This window comes from Leucoraja erinacea, chromosome 6, assembly GCF_028641065.1.
Source record: "Leucoraja erinacea ecotype New England chromosome 6, Leri_hhj_1, whole genome shotgun sequence".
NCBI lineage: Eukaryota > Metazoa > Chordata > Chondrichthyes > Rajiformes > Rajidae > Leucoraja > Leucoraja erinaceus.
Genome location: NC_073382.1, coordinates 63,891,412 through 63,910,998, shown reverse-complemented (window position 1 = coordinate 63,910,998; position 19,587 = coordinate 63,891,412). Strand labels below are relative to the sequence as shown.

The window sequence follows — 19,587 nt, the reverse complement described above, 5'->3', positions numbered from 1 at the left end:
GTAGCTACCCCACGGGCTGGAGCACCTCTGGAGCCGAGGATGGCGGCTAGTATAAACCACCTGTCTAACAAGCCTCTACAGGAGAAGGTGCTCGCCCAAGTACTGGAAGAACACACAGCGCCAGACAACTGTGAGGCTCTTAAAGTCAAGAGCCTCAACAGTCAAATCTGGGGAAATGTGGGGGGCCTAATACGGGCACAAGAAATAAAGCTCCAGCGGATACTTCGGCTCCTGACGTCGGCCATCACAGCCTTTGCTCGTTGCGTGCAGACTACGGAGATGAGTACACACCAGCAGGATGTGCTGGCGTTGATGTGTACAACTCAGTTTGAGTTAAACAACCTCCGGAGGGAAAACATAAGACCTGCCCTCAACCCAAAATTTGCTGGCTTGTGCAAAGCTCCAGCTATGGAGGCAGATTCGTTATTATTTGGGAACGACCTCAACAAACAGCTGAAGGATATGGAAGAGGCATCCAAAACCTTCAGCCTCATGAGGGCAGGCCCAGCGACGAGCAAACCAAGATCAATTCTCATACCCAAGCGGCAGCACACCACGGCATCCACCAGCCGACGTCTGGAACATGGGACTGGTGAAAGCTTGGGGCCGCAATATCCCCAAAGACCTTTTTTAGGTCAGGGCCCGCCGCGGACCCCCTGGAAAATGCGCCTCCCCCCAACATCGCCAGCACGTCGACAAGGCAAAGCTCTAAGGAAAAAGAAATCACAAAGTCGTCAATAACCATGGAGGTAGGTGGATCTGGTTCCTACCAGCATACAGAGAATAAGGGTGCCTTACTAACAGGAGGAAGGTTACACTTGTTTAAAGAAGCATGGGGATTGATCACTAATGATAAATATATACTCAATAGCATTGGAGGATATAAAATTGAATTTATTTCAAAAACACCGCCAGTTCAACACCGGCCCGAAAGGGTATTTTTTCTCTCCAAAAAAGAACAACAGGAGGGACAAGCTGAACTGGTGAGACTTATAAACAAAGGGGTCATAGAAAAGACCAAACATGAGCCCTTGGAATTTGTTTCCAACATATTTACAAAAACTAAAAAAGATGGTGGATGTCGCATCATCATTGACTTAACATCCCTGAATAATTTTGTTAAGTATATACATTTCAAAATGGAAACATTTGTGACTGCTAGACAACTGATTTCCAAAGGATACTATATGGCAAGCATTGATCTCAAAGATGCTTACTATCTGGTACCTATACATAAGGATTATAGCAGATACCTTAAATTTATCTGGATGGGGGAGCTGTGGCAGTATAAAGCACTGCCTAATGGGCTTACTTCAGCCCCAAGATTATTCACTAAAATATTAAAACCAGCCATGGCAACATTAAGGAAACATAATCATATAGTCATGGCATATTTGGACGACATCCTCATAGTTGGGAAAACTATGGAATTGGCTGTAGCAGCAGTATCAGCTACTAAACAGCTCCTAGAAGCACTAGGGTTCGTCTTACATCCAGATAAATCCAAGTTAAATCCATCCACGATAATGGACTACCTGGGTTTCACAATTAACTCAGTCCAAATGACTATTACCCTGCCAAGGGAAAAGATGATTGCATTAGTACAATCATGCAATAACTTAAAGATTAACAAAAAAACAACTATTCGACAAGTGGCAGCAGTAATTGGGAAAATGGTAGCAGCATTTCCGGCTATCCAATTTGGACCTTTGCACTATCAAAATTTACAAAGAGCAAAGGTGAAGGCACTAAAACAACATAAAGGTCATTATGACCGAGTCATGATTTTACCCCCTGAAGCAATATCAGAGCTACAGTGGTGGATACAAAACATTTGGCATAGTTGTAGTCCTATTATTATTACTAATGCTACTTTAGTACTCCAAACAGATGCCAGTGCTAAAGGCTGGGGAGCAACTAACTCCATATCCAGCACAGGTGGTAGATGGACTAACTTAGAATCATCATTACTATCTACACTGGGCATTAATTATTTGGAAATGTTGGGCGCCTTTTATGGTTTAAAAGCATATGTATCCAATATGCATCACTTGCATGTTCGATTACAAATAGACAATACTACGGTGGTGGCTTACATTAACCATATGGGCGGCATAAAATCTTTATCATGCGACAAATTGGTAAATACGATTTGGCAATGGTGTGTCGAAAGACATATTTGGCTTTCAGCTACCTATCTACCAGGTAAGCTAAACACAGTGGCGGACACCAGGTCACGCAAATTCAATGACAACATCGAATGGATGTTAAATCCTAAAGCATTTGCTAAAATTGTAAAGCAATATGGAAAGCCAGATATCGATTTATTTGCATCAAGACTAAATCACCAATTAACTACGTATGTCGCGTGGGAACCAGATCCGGAGGCAGCAGCGGTAGATGCCTTCACGCTGGATTGGGGAAAGTTCTTTTTCTATGCCTTTCCTCCCTTCTGCCTCATCAGTCGGGTACTTCGCAAAATCCAGATGGATTCAGCATCTGGAATTTTGGTGGTGCCCGACTGGCCTACACAGCCATGGTTCCCAGTACTCCATGACATGGTGGTGGAATCACCAATGGTGTTTCCCAGTCATCCAGGTTTATTGACTCACCCAGTGTCAGGCATAAGCCATCCATGCCATCAAGACATGAAACTCCTGGGTTGCAGATTCTAAACCGACCCTATCTGGACCTGGGATTATCGCAACAAACCATCACCACCATGTCAGCATCCCTGAGAACATCTACAAAGAGGCAGTACCTAACCAACATCAAGAAATGGGAGAGGTACTGCCAAGAAACAGGGACTGCTTACGAAACAGCCACAGTAGCCAATGTTCTCGAGTTCCTGGCCTACTTACATCACCATGAGGATATGAGCTACAGTGCCATCAACACGGCACGTAGTGCCCTCTCCAATTACCTCAAACCTGCAGGACATCAGCCCATGGGGTCCCATCCGCTGGTGGTCAAACTGATGAGGGGCATATATAACATCAAGCCCCCCAAGCCTAGATATACTCAAATTTGGGACATCAGTGTTGTGCTCACATACCTCCGGGACAGACCACCAGCAAGATCCCTCAGCCTTGAGCAATTAACATTAAAAACGCTCATGCTTATGGCACTAGTATCTGCACAGAGGGTCCAGTCATTACATAAACTTCGACTGGACAGCATGGAAACAACGTCAGACCAGGTAACATTCACTCTACTAGGTCTGATAAAACAAAGCAGGCCAGGAACATCCAACATGCTAGTGGTATTCCGGGCCTACCCACCAGAGCCACGATTGTGTGTGGTGACCCACCTCAAACAGTACATTGACACAACCCATAATATCCGAGGAAGTGAAAGAGCCTTATGGGTCAGCCACAAAAAACCACATGGCCGGGTAACGAGCCTGACCATTTCAAGATGGTTAAAACAGGTATTGGAAGCTGCTGGAATAGACATTAATGTTTACAAATCTCATTCCACCAGGGCAGCATCCACATCAAAGGCAGCAAGGATGGATGTGCCTATTGACCTCATCCTGAACAAAGCAGGATTGTCGAGGGAATCCACATTCCGAACATTCTATGACAAGCCTTTGGTGAAGCCTGATTTATTTGCAGCAAGAATATTAGAAACTGCAAATATTTAATTTAAAGCCCGGGGGAGCTATTTGTTTTTTGTTATTGTTAACAAATACCGTTTTGTTTTGAAAACAGATTCATTGGTTGATTACAATAACACTTCCTTCCTCAAGAGCTTTCGGCAGTGAGTGAGTAAAACTGTTACACGGTTTGAAATCACAGAGCTTTGAAATCTTCACGAAGTCACTCACGTGACTCCGAAGTAAAATAGTAAGATTAAACGAGAACTTACCAGTTTGAAGTTTGATCTGTATTTTATGAGGAGTTACGATGAGGGATTACGTGCCCTTCCGCTCCCACCCTCATTACATGGATCAAACTGATAATTGATGTCTCTTTATTCTTTACTATGTTACTTCAAATACGTGTGTCTGTCTGTGATTCCACACCGCTGCTTGGAAGCATGCCGCGCCTGCGCCCTGAGCGGGCTTCTTCACGTAATCCCTCATCGTAACTCCTCATAAAATACAGATCAAACTTCAAACTGGTAAGTTCTCATTTAATCTTACTATTTTACGTTGCGAAAATGTTATTTGCGCCCCATACGACCCGACAGTGTCTTTCCTGCTGATATGGGGTTCAAATCCTGCTTTAACTGCACGGATTGGAATGTTTTCAAGGAAGCAACTACAAGCCTCGATGAGTATACGGACACTGTATCATCATACGTCAGCTTTTGCGAGGACAGTTGCATCCAAACTAAGACCCGAACATGTTTCAACAACAACAAGCCCTGGTTCACTGCAGAACTCAGACAGGTCCGACGGTCTAAAGAGAAGGTCTACAGGAGCGGGGATGCAGACCTCTACAGGCAGGCCAAGAACAAGCTGACATGAGGAATCAGAGCTGCCAAGGAAAGTTACTCTGAGAAGTTGAGGAGCAAGTTCTCAGCTAGTGACTCTTCTTCAGTTTGGAAGGGTTTGCAAGAAATTACCAGCTACAAACATAAACATAGAAACATAGAAATTAGGTGCAGGAGTAGGCCATTCGGCCCTTCGAGCCTGCACCGCCATTCAATATGATCATGGCTGATCATCCAACTCAGTATCCCATACCTGCCTTCTCTCCATACCCCCTGATCCCCTTAGCCACAAGGGCCACATCTAACTCCCTCTTAAATATAGCCAATGAACTGGCCTCAACTACCCTCTGTGGCAGAGAGTTCCAGAGATTCACCACTCTCGTGTGTGAAAAAAGTTCTTCTCATCTCGGTTTTAAAGGATTTCCCCCTTATCCTTAAGCTGTGACCCCTTGTCCTGGACTTCCCCAACATCGGGAACAATCTTCCTGCATCTAGCCTGTCCAATCCCTTAAGAATTTTGTAAGTTTCTATAAGATCCCCTCTCAATCTCCTAAATTCTAGAGAGTATAAACCAAGTCTATCCAGTCTTACAAGGGGAAAGCCCCCCGCTCTTTGGACAATCGTCAGCTGACCAACGACCTGAATTAATTTTACTGCAGGTTTGAAAATCAGAAACGTAACCCTGGTACCCCCTCCCCCACTCCCCAACCAACACAGCCAGACCCCAGTCTACAAAGAATGGACCCTGCACCCTCTCCTTCCCATTCACCACTTTACACCTACTTGAGTCCAGTATGAAAAGACTGGACCATTTGCCACCCCAACCAACAATTCGCACCCACTCACACCCTGACAGTCTGCAAAGACTGGGCCCTACACCCACCCCCCTCCAATTACCACTTAACACCCAATCACCCACACTTTCTGTGCTGCAAAACATCACTTATCCAATATCAACAATAAAAATAGAGGAGGTGGAGAGGCTTTTCAGAGGACAAAAAAGCTGGAAATCTCCAAGACCTGACAATGTTTCCCGCGCTACTCTTAAGCTCTGTGCCAAACACCTTGCACCGGTCAATACAGACATTTTTAACCAGTCCCTACAAACATGTACTGTCCCTGCCTGCTTCAAAGTCTCCACTATTGACCCTGTACCCAAAAAGGCAAGGATTACTTGTCTTAACGCCTATAGGCCTGTTGCACTCAGCTCTGTAGTCATGAAGACAGTCGAAAGGTTTGTGCTGGCCAAGCTGAAAAATATCACAAACCCCCTGCTGTTTGCATATCGGGCCAATAGATCTGTGGATGATGCAGTCAACCTGGGCCTGCACTTTATCCTACAGCACCTAGACCGCCAGGAGACATATGCGAGGATCCTGTTTGTTGATTTTAGTTCTGCATTCAACACCATTGTGCCAGAGCTACTACACTCCAAATTTTCCGAGTTGACTGTGCCTGAACTCCTCTGTTGGTGGATCACCAGCTTCCTGACAGACAGGAAGCAGCATGTGAGGCTGGGAAAGCACATTTCGAACCCACAAACACTCAGCATAGGAGCACCGCAAGGCTGCGTACTCTCTCCTCTACTCTCTCTAAACCAACGACTGCACCTCCACAGACACCTCTGTCAAGTTTCTCAATTTTGCAGATGACACAACCCTGATTGGACTAATCCAGGATGGGGAGGAATCTGTCTACAGACAAGAAGTGTCACAGCTGGCGTCCTGGTGCTGTCGCAACAACCTAGAGCTCAATGCTCGTAAGACAGTGGAATTGATTGTAGACTTCAGGAGAGCTCCCCCTCCCCTCACCCCACTCACCATCAACAACACCACAGTCTTTTAAGTTCCTTGGAACCATCATCTCCAAGGACCTTAAGTGGGGGGGCTACCGTCAACTCCACAGTCAAAAAGGCACAACAGAGGATGTACTTCCTGCGGCAGCTGAGGAAGCACAATCTGCCACAGGCAATGATGGTCCAATTCTGCACGGCCATCGTAGAGTCTGTTCTCACCTTCTCCATCATGGTCTGGTTTGGCTCAGCCACCAAGCACGGCACCTGGAGGCTGCAGCGAATCGTCCGATCAGCAGAGAAGGTTATTGGCTCCATTGATGAACTGTACACTGCAAGGGCCAGGAAGCGAGCGGGCAAGATCATCTCTGACCCCTCTCACCCTAGCCACAAACTCTTCAAATCGCTTCCCTCTGGATGGCGACTCCAGACTGTCAAAGCTGCCACAGCCAGAAATAAAAACAGTTTTTATCCACGAGTAGTTGCTCTGCTCAACAGCCAAAATTCTGTAGCGTCCCTTTGATCTGGTATTTTGTTGGTTCACATGCTTGATCAAAGGCGTTTTATCATTAATGTTTTATTATTATTAATGTTTAGTGTTTTCTGAGTCATTTGTAACTGTCACTGTGTGTCATGTTGTTACTTGTGGGCAGAGCACCAAGGCAAATTCCATGTCTGTGAATACTTGGCCAATAAACGTACTTACTTACTTACTTAAATTCACCGCATATGCATTGTTCCAACCGATCGCGTTCCAGAATCACCTACTCGCAAGATGATTAAAATGCTCTTTATTTTCAGACAATCATGTCATAAGCTGTCTAAATTGTCCACATTTTGTGTTATTCTCTCTCCATGATCATTATTTTTAAACTAAATATTCACAACAGTTTGAGTCACATGTATTGTGCAAAAAACAATAATTTTGATTATATGCTTTAATATCAGGTCATTTAAGCACGATTGTTTCATATTTGTTTCAGAATGCTTCAATCTATAATAACTGAAAATTTCATTCAGTTGTCTTAATTTTTAAGAATGTTATGGGTTTTTGGCTGTCCTCGATCACAGCTTTTGTGTTAAGTCAATGGAAAAGCAATAGGGAACAAGATGCTAATTTCCGAGTATGAAAATGGCCATAACATTTTTTATACTGAAGATATGAAAGTGAATTAGGTGTCAAATTAAACTTCTTTTTATGCTTTATCTGATGGGATAAATTGCAGACTTGATTTTTTAAATCTCAAAATTTTGTAACTTTGCTAATTTATGGTTAGGTAAACAAGAAAGGTACATTTAATTTTATTAGGCATGTACATTGCCATAAAATAAATAAAAACAAAGTTTAGTTTAGTTTAGAGATACAGGGCGGAAACAGGCCCTTTGGCCCACCGGGTCCGTCCCGACCAGCGATCCCCGCATTAATAGCACTGTCCTACACACACCAGGGACAATTTTTACATTTACCGGGCCAATTAACTGACAAACCTGTACTTCTTTGGAATGTGAGAGGAAACCGAAGGTCTCGGAGAAAACCAACGCAGGTCACGGGGAGAACATACAAACTCTGTACAGACAGCAGCTGTCGTCGGGATCAAACTGGGTGTCCGGCGTTGCATTCGCTGCAAGGCAGCAACTCTGCCGCTGTGCAACCGTGTGATAAATCATTTTCCTTTCCAAAAATAATGAAGTAAAAGGCACTGAATAAAAAGCATGTGTTTGTAAAGGGTAGGTCAAGTCTCCAAACAGATTGGCAGGGATTCTGAAAGGAATCATCCTCAGGGTGTTTCTGATAGGAAACATCCTGGGGGTTGGGGGACCACCAGAGTGGACCAGAGTTATGAAATATTTAAAGGCTGTAAGTCTTAGAAGTCAATTTTCCAACTCTTAAGACTTACAGCCTTGAAATATTTCATATTTCAGTTTTGGCAGTGTGCCTTGCTTATCTCAAACCACATACCAGAAATTTAGGCATTTACAATTTAGGATTTTCTAGTCATCAATTGAAAATGTTATATGCTCAAATTTCTAATGGCTAGCAAAATAATGTCACAGAGGCATAAAACTGGGAACACTTGATCAGAAAATGGTTTATTTAAATTCTGTCCACAAGAAACAATAATGGTTATTTGATAGGTATTGTGTTATCCAACAGTGAATCGAATTATCCCTTTGGAATAATCTCTGGCATTTGAGAGGTGAAAGCCGGAACTTGTAGCTGGGGGGTGGGGGGGCGATGGGGGTTGGGAAAGCAGGTCACAAATGTCGCAGTGGGGACAGAAAGAAGCCAAAATAAGCAGAGATAACGCTGAAGGCTTTGTTTAGTGATTGTGTGAAACATGACAGCCTCTATAAAATCACAAATAGCATTACGTGGTCAGCTTCTTTCTCCCTTTTACTCCGTAACCTCAAGATACTTCAATGTTAGTCATGCATGTGTTGTTGGAAGATTACCATAGTGTACAATTAAGATACAGTGACCAAATACCTTGAATATATTCAGTTGATCAGAGAGAGCCAGTGTAATTTGGAAAAGGGTAGGTCATGCCTAACAAGCCTGATTGGAGTTTTTTTAAGTGGCCAAAGAAGTAGATATGGAATTCTCTATGAATGATCATCAACAAAAAAGGTAAATAAACTGTTAGCTACAGTTCATGAAATTGACCTATCTAGGAGATTCGGCTGAGAATCAAGTCACCCAAATTTGGGATAATGGACAACTATGCAAACTGGCATAATGTGACTGGAGGAATATCAGAGAATCTACTTATGGACCACAACTGTGCATCCTATGTATAAGTAACGTACACTTGGTTTTCTTTTTCTTCATCTGAATTTGCTGTTGACAGAATGAGAGCCAGCATTGTAAGTATAGGTGACAACATTAAATTAGAAAAGTTAATACTTTAAGCCTATCTTTGCAAACCCCTGGCCAGTGTATTTCAATATTAACAAATATGAGCCCCAAATAAAGATAAGTACAACTGCCAAATAGATTTGGAGTCTATGTACACAGACCATTAAACGTCATGCACAATAGCAGAAAATAATCAAAAAGGTTAATGTGTGACAACATTTATATTTAGCGGGTTTGTGTACCACCGAATAATGTTAATTGAACGTACAGCATAGATTTAACAAATTAATACTCTGAGTCCAAGAGTAAGATCATGATTAAAAACTAAATGTGTAGGAAGGAACTTCAGATGCAGGTTTACACCAAAGATGGACACAAATTGCTGGGGTGGCTGAACAGGACAGGCAGCATCTCTGGATAGAAGGAATGGGTGCTATTTCGGGTTGAGACCCTCCTTCATCCATCACCCATTCCTTCTATCCAAAGATGCTGCCTGTCCCACTGAGTTACTCCAGCATTTTGTGCCTATCTTCTATGACTAAAGACTACATAGGTTTCTATCACTTGAAATTGAAATGGCTGAAGGGTAATTTATTTGAACCTCTCAAGACATGATTTATGTTGCTCTTCTCGCTAGAATTTAGAAGATTGAGGGGGGATCTTATAGAAACTTACAAAATTCTTAAGGGGTTGGACAGGTTAGATGCAGGAAGATTGTTCCCGATGTTGGGGGAAGTCCAGAACAAGGGGTCACAGTTTGAGGATAAGGGGGAAGTCTTTTAGGACCGAGATGAGAATTTTTTTTTTCACACAGAGAGTGGTGAATCTGTGGAATTCTCTGCCACAGAGAGTGGTTGAGGCCAGTTCATTGGCTATATTTAAGAGGGAATTAGATGTGGCTAAAGAGATCAGGGGGTATGGAGAGAAGGCAGGTACAGGATACTGAGTTGGATGATCAGCCATGCTCATATTGAATGGCGGTGCAGGCTCGAAGGGCCGAATGGCCTACTCCTGCACCTATTTTCTATGTTTCTATAAAATGAAAGAAATATTGATGCTAATGATTAAAGTCTAATACCACAATAAAACCTTTTTGACACTTCCTCATATGAAGGGTGAAAACAAAAATCGTAATTCACTTCCATGAACAGCAACTCGTACAATGTCAATTGTTCCTTTTAAATCTGAGGTTAATTGTTGTATTCAGCAGATAGAGAAAAGTGGTGGGTAAATGGCCCAGATCAACTATTTAATAATTGTACAGGTTTAGAGGGAAAATATCCTGCTTTTTTGGATACCTTCAAAAGTCAGAAAACTATTAAATTTAAAGCATGTTTACAGATATAATGGCATGTGCTTTAATGAAGTGGTGGGAACACTTCATTGCAGCATATTGAGCATGAATACAGTGCTCTCCATAATGCTTGGGACAAAGACCCATCATTTATTTATTTGCCTCGGAACTCCACATTTGGGATTTGTAATTGAAAAAAATCACATGTGGATAAAATGCACATTGTCAGATTTTTTTTAAGGCCATTTTTGTACATTTTGGTTTCACCATGTAGAAATGACAGCAGTGTTTATACATAGTCGTCGTCGTCCCCATTTCAGGGCTCCATAATGTTTGGGGCACAGCAATATCATGTAAATTAAAGTAGTCATGTTTAGTATTTTGTTGCATATCCTTTGCATGCAATTACTGCTTGAAGTCTGCGATACATGTGCGTCACCAGTAGCTGGGTGTCTTCTCCGGTGATGCTCTGCCAGGCCTGTATTGCAGCCATCTTTAGCTTATGCTTGTTTTGGGGGCTAGTCCCCTTCAGCTTTCTCTTCAACATATAAAAGACATGCTCAATTGGGTTCAGATCAGGTGTTTGACGTGGCCACTCAAGAATTAACCATTTTTTTAACTTGAAAAACTCCGTTGTTGCTTTAGCAGTATGTTTTGAATCATTGTCTTGCTGTAGAATGGACCGCCGACCAATGAGTTTTGAGGCATTTGTTTGAACTTGAGCAGATAGGATGTCTCTATACACTTCAGAATTTATTATGCTCCTACCATCAGCAGTTGCACAGGGCTCGAAATTAACGGTTTGACCGGGTACCAATTGCCACCTAAAGTCCCGCCGGGCAACCTAAAAGCTGTGACATTTTGCCCGGCTTGGCAAGCACCCGGGACACCTGCCGTTCAACTTGAAACTCTCTCTGTCACTCTCTCTCTCTGTCACTCTCCGTCTCCGCCCGCCATCCGTGTCCGGGCTGCCAGGCATCGCTCTCCAGCCGCTCCTCATCCGCCGGCACAGCTGGCCGCCATGCACATGCGCACAACCACGGCCAGCACATCATCAGCCACCCATGGGCACTGCTACGGCAACTGGTCGGCGCCGAGCACTTTCTCCCTCCTTTTGCATTGTGGGAGATCTTGCCGCAATTGCTGTCCAGTCGCTGCCTCCCCGCGACCACTGAAAACCAACGCAGAATCACTCCCTGGAGCTGGAGTAACGCCCTTTAGTAACTCTTGCTTTAGGGAGCAAGAGTTACTCCAAAAATATTCCAAATGGAATTTAAACTGGAGATGATGAAGGGTCCACCACCAAACTCCAAACTCGGAACAATAACAGCCCACTGCACTTTATCTGTTTATTTATTGTGTATATATATGGTCTACGGTATATAGACACACTGACATTTTATCTCCTGTTCTGTATTATGTTTACATATTCTGTTATGCTGCAGCAAGCAAGAATTTCATTGTCCTATCTGGGACACATGACAATAAAATTCTCTTGACTCTTGACTTGGACTTAAACAAAAAAGGGTTCTTGGGAAAAAAGAGCTACCTTAAATTTAGTTGCGTCCGGTTGGGTAACTATGGTAGGGTGAAGACTATTCCATGCTTTAATTGTGAGGGGGAACCCCATGGAGCAGCCAGCATCTCTGGATAGAAGAAATTGGGTGATGTTTTGGGTAGAGGTCCTTCTTTAGACTCCCTCTGGTTTTAGTGTTTTTAGTTTAATTTAAAGATACAGCGTGGAAATAGACCCTTCGGCCCACCGAGTCCACGCCGAGCACCCGTACACTAGTTTGATCCCACACATTAGCGACGTAAGTCAAGAGTGTTTTATTCTCTCATGTCCCAGTTAGAACAATGAAATTCTTACTTACAGCAGCACAACAGAATATGTAAACATAGTACTCTGTAAACAATGTTATAAATGAGAAAACAAAACAGGGTTCTATCGTATAATATTGTGTGTGTAGGAAGGAACTGCAGATGCTGGCTTAAACTGAGGATAGACACAAAAAAGCTGGAGTAACTGAACAGGTCAGAGAGAATCTCTGGACAAAAGGAAAATATTACGTTTTGGGTTGGGTCTGAAAAAGGTTCCTGCACACCTTTGGAATGTGGAAGGAAACAAGAGCACCCGGAGAAAACCCATGCGATCAAAGGGAAATGGAGTAAAATCCATGCAGACAGCACCCATATTCAGGATCAATTCCGGCACTTTTAGGCAGCAACTTTATGGCCAATATACTGCCCCATATTCTTGAACTGAATTAAAACATACAGTAGCTGTAAAGGGAGACATAGCGTTACTTAGAGATTTGAAGACTGAAAATGGATAGTTTTTTTTTAGTAACAAAGTTATCAACGTATAATTGTTTGAGTGTTGGCAAACAAAATATAGTGGCACAGCTGGTAGACTTGCTGCCTCACATACCAGAGATCTGTGGTCAATCCTGTCCTTGGGCACTGTCTGTGTTGAATTTGGACATTCTCCCTGCAAGCGTGTGGGCTTCCTCCCACATCCCAAAGACGTACTGGCTTTGTATGTTAACTTGTATCTGTAAAATTGTCTCGAATGTGTAGGGAGTGGGTGAGAAAAGTGGGATAACAGAACTTGTGTGAATGGGTAGATAAAAATGCTGGGGAAACTCAACGGGTGAGGCAACATCTATGGAGCAAAGGAAATAGGCAACGTTTCGCGTTGAGACCCTTCTTCAGACTGATATGAGGGGGGGAGGTGAGGGGGGGGCGGGAAGAAGAAAGGAAGAGGCAGTGGGCTGAGGGAGAGCTGGGAAGGGGAGGAGAAAGCAGGGACTACCTGAAATTGGAGAAGTCAATGTTCATACCGCTGGGGTGTAAACTGCCCAAGCAAAATATGAGGTGCTGCTCCTCCAATTTACATTGGGCCTCACCCTGGCCATGGAGGAGGCCCAGGACAGAAATGTCAGATTTGGAATGGGAGGAGGGTTCTTCTTCGTGGTTCTTGGGTCCTCCAAAATATTCCAACTGGAATTTAAACGGGAGGTGGTGAAGGGAGGGATTAAGCCAGAAAGGGTATAAAGAACACACACTATAGAATTTAACATAAAACATCCCCACACAGCAGAATCAAAGTTTCCCACTGTGTGGGAAGGCACCAAAGTCAGTCTCTTCCTCCACTGTTCCTCGTGGTCAGGGCCTCCCCAAGCCCTCCGCAGTTGCAGCTACGGGCGGCCCGATGTCCAGGACCGCTCGCCGGGGTGATACAAGTCCGACGTCGGGGCTGCGGGATGTTGAGGGGTTGAAGTGCTGAGCCACCGGGAGATCAGGTTGGTTATTGCAACCTGAGTGGTGGTGTAGTGCGAAGCGATCGCCAAGCCTGCACTTGGTCTCACGGAGGTTGATCATACGCTGAATAATCCAACCACAATTATGTTTGGAAGTAGAAAGAAATAATAGGAATTGCATTCATTGCAACGTATAAGAAGAGTTGAGATACTGTATTATAATTTTGCTGCTTGTCATTGTGGTGAATGTGTAGTTTGTGACTTTATTGGAAGCAGAAATAATATGTGAATGCTTCATTGAGCATAATTCCGATTGGTGACTACGCACTTCGTCCGAGCACATTATCGCACACGTCATGCAAGCCGTCTTAGATGACCCCCTAAACTGTCATTTGGCAACCTAAAAAGCTACCCAAATTGCCCGGCTAGCAACAGAGAAAAAAAGATTAAGTGAGAGCCCTGTTGCATCATCAATGAAGATCGCCTCATCTGTCCACAAGACCTTTTTCCAGAACTGTGATTGCTCTTTTAAGTACTTCTTGGCAAACTGTAACTCGGCCATCCTATTTTTGCAGCTAACCAGTGGTTTACATCTTGCAGTGTAGCCTCTGTATTTCTGTTCATGAAGCCTTCTGTGGACAGTGGTCATTGACAAATCCATCCATGACACCTGCAGAGTGTTTCTGATCTGTCAGACAGGTATTAGGGTATTTTTTCTTTATTATAGAGATAATTCTCCTGTCATCAGCTGTGGAGATCTTCCTTGGCCTGCCAGTCACCTTTGCTCTCTTTCTTCTTAATGATGTTCCAAACAGTTGATTTTGCAAAGTCTAAGGTTTGGCTAATGTCTTGAGTAGTTTTATTCTTGTTTCTCATAGTGGCTACTTTGACTTTCATTGGCATAACTTTGGTCCTCGTGTTGATAAACAGCAATAAAAGGTTCCAAAGATGATGGAAAGACTGGAGGAAAGACTAGGTGCTGAGAGCTCTCTTATACCTGCATTAAGGAGGCAATTAAACACACCTGAGCAATTATAAACACCTGCGAAGCCATGTCTCTCAAACATTATGGTGCCCTGAAATGAGGGTACTATGTATAAACACAGCTGTAATTTCTACATTGTGAAACCAAAATATATAAAAATACCCTTTCATAAAATCTGGCAATGTACACTTTAACCACATGTGATTTTTAAAATTACAAATCTCAAATTGTGGAGTATAGAAGCAAATAAATAAGGGATGGGTCTTTGTCCCAAACATTATGGAGGGCACTGTATGCCTTTGAGAACAATGATACATTGGTGATTCAGTCATTGTGTTATTTGTTTGCACTTTGCTTCAGTAAACGATGCTTGTTTAGATGGTCTATAATTGTTACTGTGCACCAGTGCCCCAAGTGTGTGTGTGATGCGAAAGTGGGATAAAATAGAACTAGTGTACAGGTGACTGATAGTCAGCATGGACTCAGTGAGCCAAAGGGCCTGTTTCCACACTGTATCTCTAAACCAAACGATAAAAGGGAGATTGCTACTAGAGTGATTGTCGTGACTGCTCGGTGGCGAATTAGAGGTACATAGCATGGCTAGCGAGGTCTGAGTGGGTAGTTACTGGGGTCTGCCAGTCTTTGTCTATTGAGCTTTTACCATGGAGAAATATTTGTGTTGGGGAGGGAGTTGTGCAGCCAAATAAATAAAGTGGGAAACAGCTGCAACACTTCTACAAGATGGTGGTGAAAGTGATTGAAGGGTCTAGATAGCCTGTCAACAAAACTATGGGAATGGTCAACATCTCAAGCTGAAAGACTGCACCACTCCCCCGATCTATCAATACCAGTTTTCATAGGTAGTCTATCTACACCAGTCCACACACAGGGTGATTCATTCATTATTGGGTTGGTGCCAGTACACAGCCGTGCTGTAAACTCATCTCTCTATTTATAATACTCTAATGGCCATTAGCAATGATTCCATTAGCTTTTTATGTCTGGGATAACAAGTGTACGTCCTATCCACTAGTTCTCCATCAACTTCCATGTTTAAGAAGGAACTGCAGATCCTGGAAAATCGAAGGTACACAAAAATGCTGGAGAAACTCAGCGGGTGCAGCAGCATCTATGGAGCGAAGGAAATAGGCAACGTTTTGGGCCGAAACCCTTCTTCAGACTGATGATGTTTGTTATTAGCTCAAAAAAAAGCTCTAACAGATTTTTCAAATTTAATTTCCTTTTCCCTTATCCATGTTGACTTTGTCAAATCCTATTATTATTTTCTAAGAGCACTTTACCAACTGCTTAATGGATTCCAGCATCTTCCTGACTACTGACGTCAGCCCAACTTGTCTTTGCTTACTTTCAAACTTCTTTCTTAAATGGTGGGATTATATTTGTAGTTTCAGGGCTTGGGGAAATTATTCTAAAAACTAAGGTATTTAAGAAAATGACAATGCAACCATTGTCTCCAAAAGGACTCTTTCACTGCCATGTAGAATTCTTATTAACTTTCAGCATCCTTCATCTATCAAATATTATTATTTCACTTATGCTCATTTCACTCAGCTCTTCATTCACGTAGATGTGCTGCTCTCCACCTGTGCTATTTCCTTTTTCAGCAATGTAACGTCTCCTGTCTCATACTGTAAGGAACCTACATTAACTTTGCTAATCTTTTCCTTTTTATATTTCTTTAGAAGCTTTTACAGCTTGCTTTGTATTTTGTTCTTGATGTCCCTCATATTGTATAAATATGGTCTTTGCGGAATTCTCAAGGTTCACAGGACATGTTTATGACTCTTTGTTGCAACACCAGATGCCTACTCCGTTGATTTAGTATTATCTTTTAACTCCTCTTGATAACCACATCTGGATTATTTTTCCTGTTGTCTTTTTTTGTGCCTAAAAAGCAGATGCATTGTTTGTAAATTATGCATTGGTAGTTTCAATATTAGCATATGCTTGTTTATTGTTATAGTTTGAAACCTCATAACTATTATCATTATATTATATCAATATTATATCTAAAACATAATGCCATAACAAAGATCTGCAGATGCTGGTTTATACCAAAGAAAAAGAAAAAGTGCTGGAGTAACTCAGCGGGTCAGGCAGCATCTCTGGAGAAAATGGATAAGGTGAAGATGTTTCAAGTTGGGACGTTCCTTCTGTTATCATTGAAACATAGAAATTAGCTGCAGGAGTAGGCCATTCAGCCCTTCGAGCCTGCACCGCCATTCAATATGATCATGGCTGATCATCCAACTCAGTATCCTGTACCTGCCTTCTCTCCATACCCCCTGATCCCTTTAGCCACAAGGGCCACATCTCTCTTAAATATAGCCAATGAACTGGCCTCAACTACCTTCTGTGGCAGAGAATTCCAGAGATTCACCACTCTCTGTGTGAAAAATGTATTTTTTCTCATCTCGGTCCTAAAAGATTTCCCCCTTATCCTTAAACTGTGACCCCTTGTTCTGGACTTCCCCAACATCGGGAACAATCTTCCTGCATCTAGCCTGTCCAACCCATTAAGAATTTTGGAAGTTTCTATAAGATCCCCCCTCAATCTTCTAAATTCTAGCGAGTACAAGCCAAGTCTATCCAGTCTTTCTTCATATGAAAGTCCTGACATCCCAGGAATCAGTCTGGTGAACCTTCTCTGCACATGGCAAGAATGTCTTTTCTCAGATTAGGAGACCAAAACTGTACGCAATACTCCAGGTGTGGTCTCACCAAGACCCTGTACAACTGCAGTAGAACCTCCCTGCTCCTATACTCAAATCCTTTTGCTATGACTGACGTATCAGGTCACCGAAAAATTCACGGCATGATGACGTATTGACGTGCTGTGTTTTTTCTAGTGTCGCAACATTTTTTTGTCGCCGCTAGATTTTGAAATGTTCCAAATCTTTTGGCGACCCTGATATGACGCCGGCAGTCGCCGAAAAAAATCGCCGTGGGACAGGCACTTAACATTGTCTGCACTTTGTGTGTGTGAGCCATGCCTGATCTTCTTGCCGTTCAATCAAGACCTTTCTAGGTCAAGATCATGACCTTTGTTACAAAATTTCTCGTAGCAACACAATCCATTTCACATTGAATGCAAGACATTGCAGACTGCCTCAGGCATATTGTCCAATTAACACTCTACTACAGGGTGTGAGATTTGTCTTATGTAAAATTATTTATTGGGTTATTAATAGTTTTTTAGGAATAGGTTGACATCTCTGCACACACATGTACCACAAACTCACCACAGAGAACATGGTGGCAAATGGACACAATGTGCACTTTTTATCCTGTTGCAAAATGTTTTTAATTTAGACTCTTGTTCATCTATCCTGGGAAGAAGGTAAATATAACAGTAATTAAACCAGTGAAATATAAAGATATGATATGATATATATATATAAGATATGCAGGTAGATGGGAATAGGGGAAAATAAGTGCTCGGCAAGGACTTGAAGGGCCGAGCTGGCCTGTTTTCCGTGCTGTAATTGTTATATGGTTATATGCTTACTGCGCTGTTTTAGTTCACCTTTGAACATTCCGTTACAGATTAAAACTTGCTCAATAAATCTATCAGTTAATCATATAATGATAGACAGACAGGATGATACACACTAAAAATTGATCAAAGTAATCAAATTTATAAAGTAACAAAGTATATAAGATATGCAACATTTTACATTATATATAACAATGATGCTATCGAATTATTGATGCCTAAGTAAGTGGATGCAATATTTAGCAAAGTTTTATGCAAATGTTTGATCATCAGACAAGAATGTAAATGAAAAGCTACACCTGAAGCTCTTCTGCACCCGTAGTGGGAAATTAATATCTGAATCAAAATGAAAGGGATAGTCAGTTTACAAAGTGAGGTACCCCGAGGCCTAGCCAGGCGGGGGAGGGGAAGGTACTGCCAGTGAGTGAGTGCGGGCCAAGCAGCGGGGAGCCCAGTGATGGGCAGGGGAACGTTGCACCGGCTGGAAACAAATGCAGAGCCAGGAGCAATTAATAACCAACCATTGAGCCACGGGTTGTTATCAGTACCTGAGCGCTGCCGAGTCTGGAGGCGGGCGTGGATCACAAAAGTGCAATAAAGTAGGGGAGCTGAGGCAGTGAGGAGTGGATGCTGGTGCGCAGGCTGTGCCGGAGACTCGAGTCGAGCTGAGCTACGCCACACCGCGCGTCCCGTCCCGCCTTCAGCGCCGTCTCTCCGGCGCTTGCACCGCAGAGGAACGCCGCCTAGACCATGAGTGCGCTGGCCTTCTCCCAGCGCCTTGCCCGCTTGCCGAGAGCGGTCACCGGCCCGCTCTTCCACCCCACGCCTGGAAACACCATCCCATGCTGGGCCAGAGCGAGCAGCGATGGCAGAGGCCTCGGACCCCAGCTTCACACCAAGAAACGGGGCTACGAGATTACTCGCAACCCCCACCTCAACAAGGTGAGTCTGGGGCGGCTCAGTCAGTCAGTCAGCAACCTTCCTCCGTCCGAGAGGCTGGCATCGGGTCAGCGCCGGTCACATTGTGTCTCTGGACCCGCATTCCGCTGAATGATTGATTAGTCATGCTGGCCTCAAAGGTTGCCTTTAATGCGGTAAAACAATGTTTTCAAACGGGTCATGTTGGCCCAAGGTGATATTTATTACGTGTAACAATGGGGAGGTGGCAGAGGGTGACTATTCCTGGAGCTTTTTATAGATGCAAAACTTGTGGCTGCACTCAACCCCTCATTTTGTTTTCTTAATTGGGTGTTTGGTCTTGAACCAGTGGAAAAAGTGTAATGAAGTCAAATGTTGGTCCAATTTTTTGACTGCAACAGTAGAAGCCTATCTTGGGTAGAGAAAAATGCTGGAGGAACTCAGCGGGTGCAGCAGCATCTATGGAGCGAAGGAAATGGGCAACATTTCGGGCCGAAACCCTTCTTCAGACTATCTTGGGG

General features: G+C 43.2%; 1 protein-coding gene across 1 annotated transcript in view; it reads left to right on the top strand.

The window, feature by feature from the left end:
- Positions 1 to 18,547: 18,547 nt before the first annotated feature.
- LOC129698238 (NADP-dependent malic enzyme-like) overlaps positions 18,548 to 19,587 on the top strand; it is a 77,295-nt gene continuing 76,255 nt past the window's right edge. Inside the window, exon 1 of the mRNA XM_055637247.1 lies at positions 18,548 to 19,090. Coding sequence (XP_055493222.1) covers positions 18,899 to 19,090 — 192 coding nt within the window. The 5' untranslated portion in view covers positions 18,548 to 18,898. The remainder of the gene's footprint in view (positions 19,091 to 19,587) is intronic.